Below are 13,848 nucleotides of genomic sequence, written 5' to 3'. Positions count from 1 at the left end.
CAAACAGAATCAAGCACTAGGCCAGCAGCATGAGCCTCAGGATACTCAGGCCAGGCCCAGAAAAACAGACCCTGAGGGGGAGCTTAGGGCAGCCTTCCTGCACCCCTCCACAAATCACTCTCCACCTCCTCTCCATCTTTCTGCCAGCCAGCCCCACTAAACAAAGCACATCCCTCAATCTGGGGGCTGGGGGAGGGATGCACAATGAAGCTGGATGCCTGAGTCCCCCAGAGGAAGGAGGAACTAGATACCTAGGTCCCTGTGGGGGGCCCTTGGTGCCCGTCTGAGGCTCAGTCTTTGAGGGGATTGTAGAGGGGGGTTGCTGGAGCTCCTTTTAGCGTCTCTGAAGGGGATTCTGTGTGAGGGGATTGGGACTGGGGGTTGGGGAGCAGGAAGTAGTCCCCAGGGGAGCCATCCAGGCCCATTCAAGGGTTGAGCACTTGTTTAGGGTTAGAGCTGCCCCCTCTGGGGACCGGGATTGTCCAGCCAAGGCCATTGTCCTGCCCCCTTCCCCCAGTCCCTCCCAGGCTTCTTTGAACCTGAAGTCAGATATTTTTTTCTCCTTACTCCTTGGTTTTCCCCACCCAGGGCCTAGGGCTGGAGGCCTGGGCCAGGGAGGTGGGGGAGGGAGAACGGGGCCTGCTGTGGTATTAGATGTCTGAGTTTTGGTTGAGAGGGGAGCAAGGAACCTGATGTGCAGGTTCTATAGTGGAGGGGGCCCCAAGCGGGTGTCAGATCCCTCTGTTTGGGCAAAGGTTGGGAAACTGAGGCCCAGTAAGTCCAAAGCCTGGTCCCTTGAGGGGAAGTAGGGGCCAACTCCTCAGTCTGTTAGATGAGGAGACTTCAGAGTATGATTCTGGAAAAGGGGTGGAAGGGATACACACGGAGGCCCAGTCTGGCAGTCTACTCTTGAAGATGGGGTGAAACTTGGCAGGCTGGGCAGATGGTGCCAGGCAGATGGGGTGGCTGGATTTGGCCAGTATCTGGATGGGAATGCCTAGGGTTCTGGATGGGTCAGGGGGAGGGCATCAGGGAGCAGCTGGCCAGTGTGCTTATGGCTGTTGATGCATTGAGGGATAGCTCCACACACACATTCAATAAATTTGAGGAGCTGAGAGGGTGACTGGCTCCCCGTGAAGGCACAGTGCCAGAGGTCTTTGGAGAGGGGGTGAAGCACCTGGGTTCCTGAAGAACATGGTGGTGTAGGAGTGATTCCAGACAGCTGGGACGTGCAGAGCCCGAGAGAGTGCCAGGGCGCAGGCTGGGAGTTGAAAGTTGGGTGTGGTGGCTCACGCCTTTAATCCTGACACTGGGAGGCAGAGGCGGGAGGATCGCTTGAGGACAGGAATTCAAGACCAGCCTGGGTAACATAGCAAGACCCCATCTCTACTAAAAATAAAAAAATCAGCAGGTCGAGGTTGTCCAAGCCTGTAGTCCCTGCCACTCAGGAGGCTGGGGCAGAAGGATTGCTTCGGCCCAGTAGATCGAGGCTGCAATGAGCCAGCATTGTACCCCACTGCACTCCAGTCTGGGCAACAAAATGAGACCCTGCCTTTAAAAAAAAAAAGGTTTCGGTGGGGGACCTGTGCCGAGGTCCTGGAGGGGCGCCCAGTTGTGTCTCCCGGTTGTCCCCTTCCACAGACACCACTGCCACCACCATTAGGCAAACATCCTTCGCCTCAGTTTCTCCCCCCCACCTCCCTCTCCTCCACCCATCCAGGGGGCGGGGCCAGAGGTCAAGGCTAGTGGGTGGGACTGGGGAGGGAGAGAGGGGTTGAGTAGTCCCTTAGCAAGCCCTCATTTCACCAGGCCCCCGGCTTGGGGTGCCTTCCTTCCCCATGGCGGGACACCTGGCTTCGGATTTCGCCTTCTCGCCCCCTCCAGGAGGTGGAGGTGATGGGCCAGGGGGGCCGGAGCCGGGCTGGGTTGATCCTCGGACCTGGCTAAGCTTCCAAGGCCCTCCTGGAGGGCCAGGAATCGGGCCGGGGGTTGGGCCAGGCTCTGAGGTGTGGGGGATTCCCCCGTGCCCCCCGCCATATGAGTTCTGTGGGGGGATGGCGTACTGTGGGCCTCAGGTTGGAGTGGGGCTAGTGCCCCAAGGTGGCTTGGAGACCTCTCAGCCTGAGGGCGAAGCAGGAGCCGGGGTGGAGAGCAACTCCGATGGGGCCTCCCCAGAGCCCTGCACCGTCCCCACTGGTGCCGTGAAGCTGGAGAAGGAGAAGCTGGAGCAAAACCCGGAGGAGGCAAGTGAGCTTCAATGGGGTTGGGGTGTGGGGAGGTGGTCATGACAGGGCAGCCTGATGGGGAAGTGGTCACCTGCAGCTGCCCATACCTGGCACCCAGGAGAGGAGCAGGCAGGGGCAGCTGTCTTGGCCTGGGAGGGGTGTGTATCGACTGTAGGTGAGGGCAGAGAGGCCTGGGAGAGTCGGAAGTTGGCCCAGGCTGGCCTTTGCTCTGGCCCAGCCCTTGTCAGGTTCTCTCACATTTCATAGGCCTGCCCAGGGTCAGGTCATTCATTACCGGCCCAGCACCAGACTCAGCTTGGGGTTGGTTTGAGCTCCTTTTCCCACCCTTAGTCCTGCTTGACCCTTATCAGACCCAAGATCTTGGCCTTAGGGTTAAGCAGAGCCTGGGGATAAAAACAGTGCTTATCCCAGGATTATTGTTTCTGAAAGTCTAGGGTGTGGCTCGTTTCTGATAGGGGCTCCTGTTTGGGCTGTGTGTGTGCACGTGTGGAGCTGGGTTTACCTGCAGTCAAGTATAGGGCTTGTCTTCCCTTGACCTGTGCCTCAGGCCAGTGACTTGCCACTGTGTTAAGGTGCACACCCTGGCACCCCTTGTAGAGAGCTGGATTTTGATTGACTTCAGCCTCGGTTCCAAAGTTGTAAACAAGAAAAATGGTGAGAGATTTCTCCAGGCCATTCCCCAAATGTAGAGCTGCTGAGGGATTGAAGGCATCCAGCCCTGCTGAGGACTATTAAAGATGTATCTTCCAGTCCTTCAAGGCGACAAGTGTAAGCAATTAGAGATTAAGTACTAAGCCTTGAGACCTCACAAAAAGGTGTGACTGGTTTCTGGAGTGACCGAGAAGCCCCAGCCTCTTTGCAGGAGGTCACTGCTGAGCCTTGAATGATAATGGCTGGCAATTGTGGTCCACTTCCTAAGTGCCTGGCTGTGTGCTCCGTTTATACATCATTACCTCATTAACCAGCACAAAATCTCCTAGGGGGAGGTATTATTATCCTATTTAACGGGTTTTAACTGCTAAATGATGAAGCAAGGATTTGGACCGGTGTTTACTTTATTCCAAGTCCCCAAAATAGAATTTGGAAAATCTAAGATAGCAGAGGGCATTTACCAGTTTGAGTTATTGGCTGAGCAGAAGTTGGGAATGAAAACAGCCTATTTGAAATTGATATGATCAAGCACCCTTTGAGGCTTCAGGACTACAAAAAGGCCTTGTTTTTTTCCTCACTAGCTGTGCTCCTCTGTCCCCCGGCAGCCTCACTGGCATGCCCCAGGGCTCAGTCCTTCAACCTCTGCTCAATCTACCCTTCCTTCCTCTCACCCACCCTCGAGGCTTAAATGCCATTTAGACACTAGATGACTACCTCGTTTTCTGTCTCCTGTGATGGCTCCCTGAACTGCTCCACCCCGATCACCCAGTTGCTCAAGGCCAAGCCCAGTCATCCTCAGTTTCTTTCACATCCTACATCCTATCCTTAGGAAATATCCTGAATCAATCACAACCTAACCCCCTACCCTCAGCCACCATCATCTCTGCTGGGATTACCGTAGTAGCTTCTCGAATTCTACTGCTTCCTCCCTACTGTCTGTGGCCAACATGTCAACTAGAGGCTGGGCACAGTGGCTCACGCTTGTAATCCCAGCACTTTGGGAGGCGAGGCGGGCAAATAACGTAAGGTCAGGAGTTCGAGTCCAGTCTGACCAACATGGAGAAACCCCCTCTCTACTAAAAATACAAAATTAGCTGGGCGTGGTGGCGCATGCCTGTAATCCCAGTTACTTGGGAAGCTGGGGCAGGAGAATCACTTAAACCTGGGAGGTGGAGGTTGTGGTGAGCCGAGATCGTGCCATTGCACTCCAGCCTGGGCAACAAGAGCGAAACTCTCAAAAAAAAAAAAAGAAAGAAAGAAAAGATGAGACCGGGTGCGGTGGTTCACCCTGTAATCCCAGCACTTTGGGAGTCCAAGGTGGGCAGATCACTTGAGGTCAGGAGTTTGAGACCAGTCTGGCCAACACAGTGAAACTCCATATCTACTAAAAATACAAAAATTAGCCGGGCATAGTGGTGGGTGCCTGTAGTCCCAGCTACTCAGGCAGCTGAGGCAGAATAGCTTGAACCCAGAAGGCAGAGATTGCAGTGAGCCAAGATCAGGCCACCGCACTCCAGCCTGGGTGACAGAATGAGATTCCATCTTCGGGGAAAAAAAAAAGTGAGAGATCATTTCACTCGGACTAAAACAAAGTCACTACGTCCGCAACAGGATCCACCTAGCCACCAGACCAGCTTTGGGCTCTGGCAGGCCCACTTCAGGGCCTTGCCATTCTTGTCCTTTGCTCAGATAATCACCTTCTCTGTCTTTAAAAGTGTCACCGTCCTCCATAATCTCTTTCCTTCCTTTACTCTACTCCTGTAGACTGCTTTATTTATTTATTGTTATTTTTTTTTGAGACGGAGTCTCACTCTGTTCCTCAGGCTGCAGTGCAGTGTTGCGATCTTGGCTCACTGCAACCTCCACCTCCTGGGTTCAAGCAATTCTCCTGCCGTAGCCTCCTGAGTAGCTGGGATTATAGAGGAGTGCCACGATGCCTGGCTAATTTTTGTATTTTTAGTAGAGATGGGGTTTCGCCACGTTGACCAGGCTAGTCTTGAACTTCTGACCTCAAGTGATCTATCCACCTTGGCCTCACAAAGTAAAGGGATTACAGGCTTGAGCCACTGCTCCCAGACTGCTTTACTTTTTTCCATAACTTCTTTTTAAACAGAGGCAGCGGTGGTAGGAAAAGGGGCAGCACGGGTCTCACTATGTTACCCCGGCTGCTTTCCAACTCCTGGGCTCATGCAATCTGCCCGCCTCGGCCTCCCAAAGTGCTAGGATTACAGACATGAGCCACTGTGCCTGGCCATTTTTTATTTTATTTCCTTTTTTATTTTTCAGAGCAGGAGTGGAAGTTTATTATTAAAAAGTGATAGAGCAGGAAAAAAAGGAAAGTGCACTTGGAAGAGATCCAAGTGGGTGACTTGGAGAACAAGTGCCACACAGCACTTCTGTCACTCTGGGCGTCAGGGCCCTGTCCACTTTGTATAGCCGCTGGCTTATAGAAGGTGCTCGATAAATCTCTTGAGTTCAAAAATCAATTAGGATGCCTCTGTAGTGAAAAAGATACAGTAAAGATGAGGGATAATCAATTTTTTAAATGAGCAGTAAGTACACACAAAGCACTTTATTCATTCTTATGACACCTGTTGCTTTTTTGCTGTGTTTGGGTACACGCATGGCATGTCATAGTTTGTGGGGCCCTCAAAGCAAGCTGGGGAGAGTATACCGAATTTAGCTTCTGAGACATGATGCTCTTCCTTTTTAATTAACCCAGAACTTAGCAGCTTACCTATTTCTCTAATGTCAAAACGTCCTTAGACTGGGGGTGATACTTGAGTGAAAGAGAATTTTGCAAGTATTAAATGAGCTAGCTTCTTTTTTTGTTTGTTTTTCTTTGAGACAGAGTCTTGCTCTGTCACCCAGGCTGGAGTGCAGTGGTGCGATCTCAGTTCACTGCAACCTCTGCCTCCCGGGTTCAAGCGATTCTCCTGCCTCGGCCTCCTGAGTAGCTGGGATTACAGGTGTATGCCACCACACCCGGCTAATTTTTGTATTTTCAGTAGAGATAGGCTTTCACCATGTTGGCCATGCTGGTCTTGAACTCCTGACCTCGTGTCTGCCCACCTCAGCCTCCCAAAGTGCTGGAATTGTAGGCGTGGGCCACCACGCCCTGCAAAGAGCTTCTAACCTTCATAACCTGACAGGTGTTCTCCTCGAGTCCAGGGTCTCTCTGTCCTTTCATGGTGCTCTGCATCCCCTGGATGTGCCAGTTTCTGGGGGAAGACCAGTCCCTTGTTACATGCATGAGTCAGTGAACAGGGAGTGGGTGAATGACATTTGTGGAAAAGTTATTTCTAGAAGTTAGGTGGGCAGCTTGGAAGGTAGAGGCACTTCTACAGACTATTCCTTGGGGCCACACGTAGGTTCTTGAATCCTGAATGGAAAGGGGAGATTGATAACTGGTGTGTTTATGTTCTTACAAGTCTTCTGCCTTTTAAAATCCAGTCCCAGGACATCAAAGCTCTGCAGAAAGAACTCGAGCAATTTGCCAAGCTCCTGAAGCAGAAGAGGATCACCCTGGGATATACACAGGCCGATGTGGGGCTCACCCTGGGGGTTCTATTTGGTGGGTTCCCCTCAGCATGTTCTGACCACATCTCCCTTCTAAGGAACATTCCTGAATCTAGGCCTTTTCCTCCCCATCAAGGGAGTGCGGGAGGCACAGGGGCAGACTCCACCCTCACCCGTGAAGAGGAGTGGGGAGAGGGAGAAGATGCTTGGGCTTTGAGCTCCCTCTGGGAAGAGTTGGGAAGCTTGGATCTCAGGGTCACAAGGGCCCTGCATGCTCCCTCACTTTGCTTCTCCTTTGACTGGCCTCCCCCAGGGAAGGTGTTCAGCCAAACGACCATCTGCCGCTTTGAGGCTCTGCAGCTTAGCTTCAAGAACATGTGTAAGCTGCGGCCCTTGCTGCAGAAGTGGGTGGAGGAAGCTGACAACAATGAAAATCTTCAGGAGGTGAGGGTGGGAGGGGGGATACATGGGGACCTTCCCTTTCTTGGCCTAATTTCCATTGCTTCCATCCCTAGCTTGTAGCTCTCCGTCTTTGGTGCGGTGGTTCTCAGTGGGATGGAGTAAAATTCCTCAGTTCTGCTGGGATAAGGTCCAGAGCCAACCCTTCCAGGATCCTGCCTTTTCACACCACCTGGCTTTGCTGACACATCTAGTCACAGACCCCCGTGATGCTGTTACTCAGCAAGTCCAAAGCTTGCCCTTGTCACCCCCTTCCCACCTGCACAGATATGCAAAGCAGAAACCCTGGTGCAGGCCCGAAAGAGAAAGCGAACCAGTATCGAGAACCGAGTGAGAGGCAGCCTGGAGAATCTGTTCCTGCAGTGCCCGAAACCCACCCTGCAGCAGATCAGCCACATCGCCCAGCAGCTTGGGCTCGAGAAGGATGTGAGTGCCATGTCTCTCTGCGGGCTCCATCTCTCTCCCCTGTCACCACCTCGCTCTCCCTAGCTCTGGCTCCTCCTCCGACTGCTCTAGGGGCTGTTGGCTTTGGACAGAATGTCCAAGCAGAGTCAGGCCCGTCTCAGCTCATTGTCCAATGTCACTCTCCTTTCTGTCATCCACCTGCAGGTGGTCCGAGTGTGGTTCTGTAACCGGCGCCAGAAGGGCAAGCGATCGAGCAGTGACTATGCACAACGAGAGGATTTTGAGGCCGCTGGGTCTCCTTTCTCAGGGGGACCAGTGTCCTTTCCTCTGGCCCCAGGGCCCCATTTTGGTACCCCAGGCTATGGGAGCCCTCACTTCACTGCACTGTACTCCTCGGTCCCTTTCCCTGAGGGGGAAGCCTTTCCCCCTGTCCCGGTCACCACTCTGGGCTCTCCCATGCATTCAAACTGAGGCGCCTGCCCTTCTAGGAATGAGGGACAGGGGGAGGGGAGGAGCTAGGGAAAGAGAACCTAGAGTTTGTGCCAGGGCTTTTGGGATTAAGTTCTTCATTCACTAAGGAAGGAATTGGGAACACAAAGGGTGGGGGCAGGGGAGTTTGGGGCAACTGGTTGGAGGGAAGGTGAAGTTCAATGATGCTCTTGATTTTAATCCCACATCATGTATCACTTTTTTCTTAAATAAAGAAGCCTGGGACACAGTAGATAGACACACTTATCTTGGTTTGTCCTTCAGTTACGGAGGTGGGGATGGGAATATCCAATGCTCATTCATACCCAAGTGAACCTGAAACCAAGGTGCCATTGAAACTCCTTAAGGTCACGCAATGTCAGAGGGAGAGGTGGGATTGCAGCCAAGTTTATTTGTACAGGGCCCTCTCATAGGCTAGTTCCCAAAAACCTGTGACACGAGCTTTTGCCCATAGAATCAGTCACCATGTAGCTGTTACCTGTTCAGAGCTGGCTTTTTGCTTTCCCCACCCTACTCAGGAATTCTTAAATGGCTTTATGCTTAGAAACCGTCTTATTTCTGTTGTACCTAAATCACCCCAACCAGAAACTTCTATTAATACTTTGTGCTTTCTTAATAACTTTGGTTTCCACTTAAGGTTTTTGCATACTCCGCCCATAAGTAACTCATTAGATACTAAAGTTTTATTCCTGGCTCTGCCACTAGTTCATTAGGGGTCTTTGCCCCAGAGTCATTTCCTCCATGTAAAAAAACCTGGGCTCATTAAATCTAGGTAGGAAAGGGTGGATGTGGCAGGTTGTAATAGAACAGGTCAAGATAAGGCTTTATTTCTACTGAAATGATGCTTTGACAATAGCTTGGCTTGGTGTAAGGCTCACAAAAGAAAATCACATGTACCATGTGTGGGTTAAGCAGTTTGATTCACACTGGACCGGGCCAGCCCAGCTGCCCTCTGCTGTGTCCAACCGTGGAGCGGAGCTGTGTCGCAGCCATCACACCGGTAAACTGCTATAGCTGGTTTACCAGGATTTCTCTTCCCCTGATGGTACGGGTGAAGCCTGTAAATAAATCTTCTGCTATCTTTGTGAACTTAACCAAATCCTGGTTACCTTATTTAAGTGGAAATAGATCTGTTTTCCCTTAAACTAGGAACCTTAATTACCTGTATTCCTACCTCCAGCTCAACCCATATATTTGCAGCTTTCCAGTAAGCAGATAGTATTTCCATCTCTCCTCCCCTTTCCCTAAGATTCTGAATTAGTTCTCCAGACCTTGCCAAGTACATTCTCCCTGGAAAGCAAGGAATATATCACAGACCCACAAGAGTAAATACCCAGGAGTGAAAGAAGCTGCTTGTCCTTGACTTAGAAATAAAAGCAAAGCTCTGAAAAGCCAGGTCACTACGATTTGGTCGGAAGCAGGACTAGCCACAGAGTAGGGAAGTTTTGGGGACAGGCCCTAGGTTTTCCCAGAATGCCTTGGGTAATGCCACCAAGAACCTTAAGAACTCCCTCTTACATTTTCCATCAGTTGCAGGCATGGCTTTTGCAACTGATATGTGCTCTGACTACAGATATTCTGGTGTCCATGGCAACATGGCCTTATAGCTTGTAATAGTGGGAACTTCCAGCTCACTGGCAATTTCCTGGAGGTGGCAATATCTTTGGCAGGAAACCATCTCTTCTGTCAGCTTGGCCACCAGGGTCTGCTCCAGGCCCTGAATGAGTCCACATCAATCCACCCTTCTTCCCTGTAGTCATTCCCTCCTGGGGAGGGAAGGGAAGGGGGGGCATTTAGCAGACCCATTTGCTCGCTGCTGTGTCTACTCATGGGCAGGTGTGTCCGATGGTGCCTTGGTGGTGGACCTTAGGTCTGGATGCCAGCCCGGCACCCTGGGCATCGGAAGTCAGCCTCCCTGGCAGCCTGGATGCTGCAGCCAACACAGGCCACATGGAACCAGACGTCACAGCCATCACACTGAACCCAGGCCACTGTCTCTTCCTGGGGCAGGCAGCAACAAGGAGCTGCACAGGGCTCCCCGCCCCCAACTGCAGGGGGAGCCATGGGGGCGCTCACTGGGTACTTCCGAGGACGGCCACGTCGATTTCTGAAGGAAGTGACACAGACACAAGGGTCACTGGAAACCTGTAGGAGAAGGCCTAGACTTTGCCACCCTATGGCTGGTCATAGGGTGAGGCCACAGAGGCACAGTGGTCTGAGGACTACGGTGAGCCTGGACTCCGTCCTTAAAAACACATAGGGTGGGCCTAAAAACCTCTAGTGTGAGCCTGGAAGTTCCCCATCCTTAGGCACTGGAAGAATGGGGTTAAAGCCATATGAATGTAAAGTAGGACATGCCTACTCCGGTTGTTTTATAAGCACTACCCCATCCCACCTCTCATTTTCTCCTGCACATATTTTTCTTTTCCTATCAGAGCTAACCCAGGTCTTGCCATTCCATCTATTCCACCTCCCGTGCCCGTCCCCCAAGCAGGGGAACCTCCTCACAGCCTAGGGATACAAGGAATCAAAAGGCAGTAAAACACTGAGAGGGCCAAGTGAGTACTCTACTTACCCAGTGGGAGTCAGTGGGGCTTTGTCTACACGGAGTTTCTTCCTGGGCTCCATAAGGACCGGTGGTGGGCTCTCAGAAGGCTGACTATCATCATCCAGTTCCGCCAACACTCGGTGAACAGATTTCCTCCGATTGCGTGGGGGTGGAGCAGAAGGGGCGTTCCCCACTTCCCCAGGTGGGGCGGGAACAGGCAGGCTCCTTGGTCCACCCCAACTAGGGGAGAAGGTGAGGGGCTGGGGCCGGAGCTTGCTGAGGCTGCCGATGGAGTTCAGGATCAGTGTGGCCTTGGGGGCAGGGGAGAGGGTGCTGAGAGGCCGCTGTGGAGCCCCCTGGGAGGGCAGCATAGGCCGGAAACCAGCCCCAGCCCGGGTTTCTCCCCTAGATCGTGGGATGGTAATGGCAGCAAAGTCCTGAGGCTTGACTCGTACTTGTTGGAACATGAAGTAGAACTCCGAGGGGCTGGTTCCTGGCGGCCCTTCAGGGCCAAAGGTCAGGAGGTCTCCATCACTCAATTCCAGCCTGTGACCTCTTGGGAGTCGGACATTATTGACCAAAGTACCTGTTGATGGTGGGGCACCAGGCAAATACGGAGGACAAGAACAGAAATGACCAGAGTCAGGAGTGTAGAAATCTGGCTCTGTCTGGTTTCTGGGGAAGAACATGAAACTGCTATCAGATTCTCCCTCACATCCTAAGCCCCTCAGCAGGTGACAGGTACCAGGCAGTACGCTCCTTGTCAGCTGGGAACAAGTCTGTGTTTCTTGTGCTTTCCTACAAAGAATCCCTGCCCTCACTCTCCTAAGGTCCAATTTTCTTCCTTTTTTTTTTTTTTTTTTGAGGTGGAGTCTTGCTCTATTGCCCACGCTGGAGTGCAGTAGCGCAATCTCAGCTCACTGCACTCCGCCTCCCAGGTTCAAGCGATTCTCCTGCCTCAGCCTCCTGAGTAGCTGGGATTACAGGCACGTGCCACCACATCTGGTTAATTTTTTTATTTTTAGCAGAGACATGGTTTTACCATGTTGGTTAGGCTGGTCTCATACTCCTGACCTCATGATCTGCCCACCTCAGCCTCCCAAAATGCTGGGATTACAGGCGTGAGCCACCATGCCCCGCCCTAAGGTCCAATTTTCAAACATGCTCACTCTTCCCCAGCTCCAGCTCGTTCAGATTCTAGCTCTACCACTTACCAGCTATGTGACCCTGAGCAAGCTTTTTGTTTTTTTTTTTTTGTTTTGTTTTGTTTTTTTGAGACGGAGTCTCACTCTGTTGCCAAGCTGGAGTGCCGTAGCACGATATCAGCTCACTGCAACCTCCGCCTCCCTGGTTCAAGTGATTCTCCTGCCTCAGCCTCCTGAGTAGCTGGGGTTACAGGCGCATTCCACCACACCTGGCTAATTTTTGTATTTTTTTTTTCAGTAGAGATGGGGTTTTACCATGTTGGTCAGGCTGGTCTCAAACTCCTGACCTTATGATCCTCCCACCTCGGGATCCCAAAGTGCTGGGATTACAGGCATGAGCCACCGCACCCGGCCTTTTTTTAAAAATTAATGAATTTTTTGGTAGAGACAGGTTTTCACCATGTTGCCCAGGCTGGTCTCGAACTCCTGAGCTCAAGTGATCCACCTGCTTTAGCCTCCCAAAGTGGTGGATTACCGGTGTGAGCCACCATGCCCAGCCCTGGACAAGTTCCTGAATCTCTTTGTGCCTCATTTTCCTTTACTGTAAATGAGGATAATATTAGTGCCACTTACATTCAATACACTTAAAATAGTGCCTGGTTCATAACGGGAAGCACTAGATGAATGTTGGCTACCATAGTCTAATAACCACAACACTCCTACAACTGACTTTACCAAGAGGAAGAGATTTTGCCAGGGGCCAGTGGCAGAACTCAAATGTGAATCTAGGCTTTCTGAGGCTAACTCCCTCAAGTCAGGGAGAAAGACATATACCCAGATTACTAAAAACATTATTCAACATAGAACTGCCCTAACCCAGGAACAGAGTGCCTCAGCAAAGCTGGAAACTGAATCAAGTCTAAACTTGGCCTCTAAACATCCCCTCTGTGACATCTTTCTGATGATACCCCAGGTCCTGTATGAGCTAAACGGGACCAACAAGGGTCGGTCTGGCAGAGAGCTTCTGACTGTGCATACTTCTAGTGGGAAGATGAAGGTCTGGACAATTACCATCCATCCAATCTGATGGGAGTATGGGAGGCAGGCAGTAGGGTCTTGTGGAGACCTTACTCATTCCAGCCTGGAACTTCAACCACCCAGGGGCAAAGCTGCCCTGCTTACTGCTCACCTTGGAGGCTGTGGTCTTCCAGGCTGACCCTCCAATCATCACCCCGGGGCTCGGCGTGCAGTTCGGCGTGGATCCCAGAGATGAGGCCAGGCTCCTGCTGGGGCCGCAGAGCCACATCACACAGGTCGGCCCTGTGGCCCAAGCGATAGGTGCAGCCAGCCCCGGCGGGGGGGTGGAAGGTGTAGAGATCACCGCCCCTGCCGCCCCCGATGCGCAGCAGTTGGAAGCAGGGCAGCATGGGCGGTGCCCCCTTTGCACCACCTCTTCCACTTTAGGGATCCATTTCCTTTCCCACTCCTGGGCCACGCACCGCTGGCTTAAGTTCGCTTACCAGTCTGATGCAAACTTGAGTTGTGCTGTGTGCAGTTTCAACTTTGAGCACACTACCTGAATAGTCCAAATTCAGAGTGCAAGCAGCCTAGGACTCAATGCAGAATCGGTTGTTAAGCCGACTTGCAAATGAAAAATTCCAGGAAGGTCTCCGTGCAATGCAAACTCAGGACCACGTCCTGTGGCACCTCACTTGAGCTGGATCCTCAGGTCGCAAAATATCTGGGGAGCCTCCAATCTGCAAGGCAAGGATACTTTAGGCAGCTCCTGTGTGTGTCGGTGTGGCGGGGCGCGAGGGGGAGGTCCTGTTATACACACGTCTACGTGCAGTACGAACACATCACCTCTGTGTAATTCGGAGAAGAGCAGCTTCTTCCTGTCAAACCTGCTTATCCTAATAGAGCACTCCCGCTTGCCTGCGCCCCGATCTTCTGGCCAATCCCTCACTCATAACTAGTTTGAACCTCCGAGGGCAATGAATCTACTGTCATCCCCCAAAAGGAAGTGCAAACGAGTTCTTAAGTACTCCAACAAATTGGACCTAAACCCCTACTTCCCGGCTTCTCTAGGTGGGATAAAAACAGGAAGGGGCTCCCCGCGATCATGCAAGGCATACCCGGCCTTTTCCCTCTCGGCCCCAGCCCCGTTTCGGATCTACCAGCGCGGTGCAGTCTCCGAGTAGCCTCCTCTTCAAGCAGTGCCAGCCTGTGCCGCGGGTCCTGGGACCCCCTGGGCTCCTCTGCTGTAGCCGATACTGCTGCAGCTGTTTGACAGCCAGGAAGCCGGGGCCAGGAGGGGCGCGGCCTCGGCGCGCGGGCAGCGCCTACCCCTCCTTCGGAATTCCCGGGCCCGAACTTCGCGCCGAGC

General features: G+C 52.4%; 2 protein-coding genes across 3 annotated transcripts; one reads left to right on the top strand and one right to left on the bottom strand.

The window, feature by feature from the left end:
* Positions 1-1,763: 1,763 nt before the first annotated feature.
* On the top strand, positions 1,764-8,001 carry POU5F1 (POU class 5 homeobox 1). Of its 2 annotated transcripts, XM_050788424.1 has the most exons (5): positions 1,764-2,243; positions 6,351-6,471; positions 6,730-6,860; positions 7,143-7,301; positions 7,485-8,001. In XM_050788424.1, exons 1-5 carry the CDS (start codon positions 1,839-1,841, stop codon positions 7,749-7,751), a joined length of 1,083 nt encoding a protein of 360 aa, XP_050644381.1. In that variant the 5' UTR covers positions 1,764-1,838; the 3' UTR covers positions 7,752-8,001. The 2 variants fall into 2 exon arrangements, with proteins under 2 accessions (XP_050644381.1, XP_050644380.1); XM_050788423.1 differs by having other exon boundaries at positions 1,766-2,243; positions 6,351-6,860.
* A 139-nt stretch (positions 8,002-8,140) lies between these two features.
* TCF19 (transcription factor 19) lies at positions 8,141-13,843 on the bottom strand. Its single transcript, XM_050788469.1, has 4 exons — positions 13,640-13,843; positions 12,652-13,219; positions 10,345-10,903; positions 8,141-9,876 (listed from the first exon to the last, which is right to left on the bottom strand). The coding sequence occupies exons 2-4, from the start codon at positions 12,887-12,889 to the stop codon at positions 9,636-9,638; spliced, it is 1,038 nt and encodes a 345-aa protein (XP_050644426.1). The 5' UTR covers positions 12,890-13,219; positions 13,640-13,843; the 3' UTR covers positions 8,141-9,635.
* Between the last annotated feature and the right edge of the window lie 5 nt (positions 13,844-13,848).

Source organism: Macaca thibetana, chromosome 4, assembly GCF_024542745.1.
Source record: "Macaca thibetana thibetana isolate TM-01 chromosome 4, ASM2454274v1, whole genome shotgun sequence".
Classification (NCBI taxonomy): Eukaryota; Metazoa; Chordata; class Mammalia; order Primates; family Cercopithecidae; genus Macaca; species Macaca thibetana.
The sequence above is the reverse complement of the archived record's forward strand: the minus strand, read 5'-3'. Positions and strand labels throughout refer to the sequence as shown.

Bases quoted from the DNA above. Each gene is read 5' to 3' on its own strand.
- TCF19 (XM_050788469.1), bottom strand. From the start codon at position 12,889: ATGCTGCCCTGCTTCCAACTGCTGCGCATCGGGGGCGGCAGGGGCGGT. The intron at 10,904-12,651 runs GTGAGCAGTAAG...CACCATCAACAG, and splicing joins GGAAGACCACAGCCTCCAAG to GTACTTTGGTCAATAATGTC. The intron at 9,877-10,344 runs GTAAGTAGAGTA...CACTTCCTTCAG, and splicing joins GCCCCACTGACTCCCACTGG to AAATCGACGTGGCCGTCCTC.
- POU5F1 (XM_050788423.1), top strand. From the start codon at position 1,839: ATGGCGGGACACCTGGCTTCGGATTTCGCCTTCTCGCCCCCTCCAGGA. The intron at 6,861-7,142 runs GTGAGGGTGGGA...CCACCTGCACAG, and splicing joins ACAATGAAAATCTTCAGGAG to ATATGCAAAGCAGAAACCCT. The intron at 7,302-7,484 runs GTGAGTGCCATG...ATCCACCTGCAG, and splicing joins AGCTTGGGCTCGAGAAGGAT to GTGGTCCGAGTGTGGTTCTG.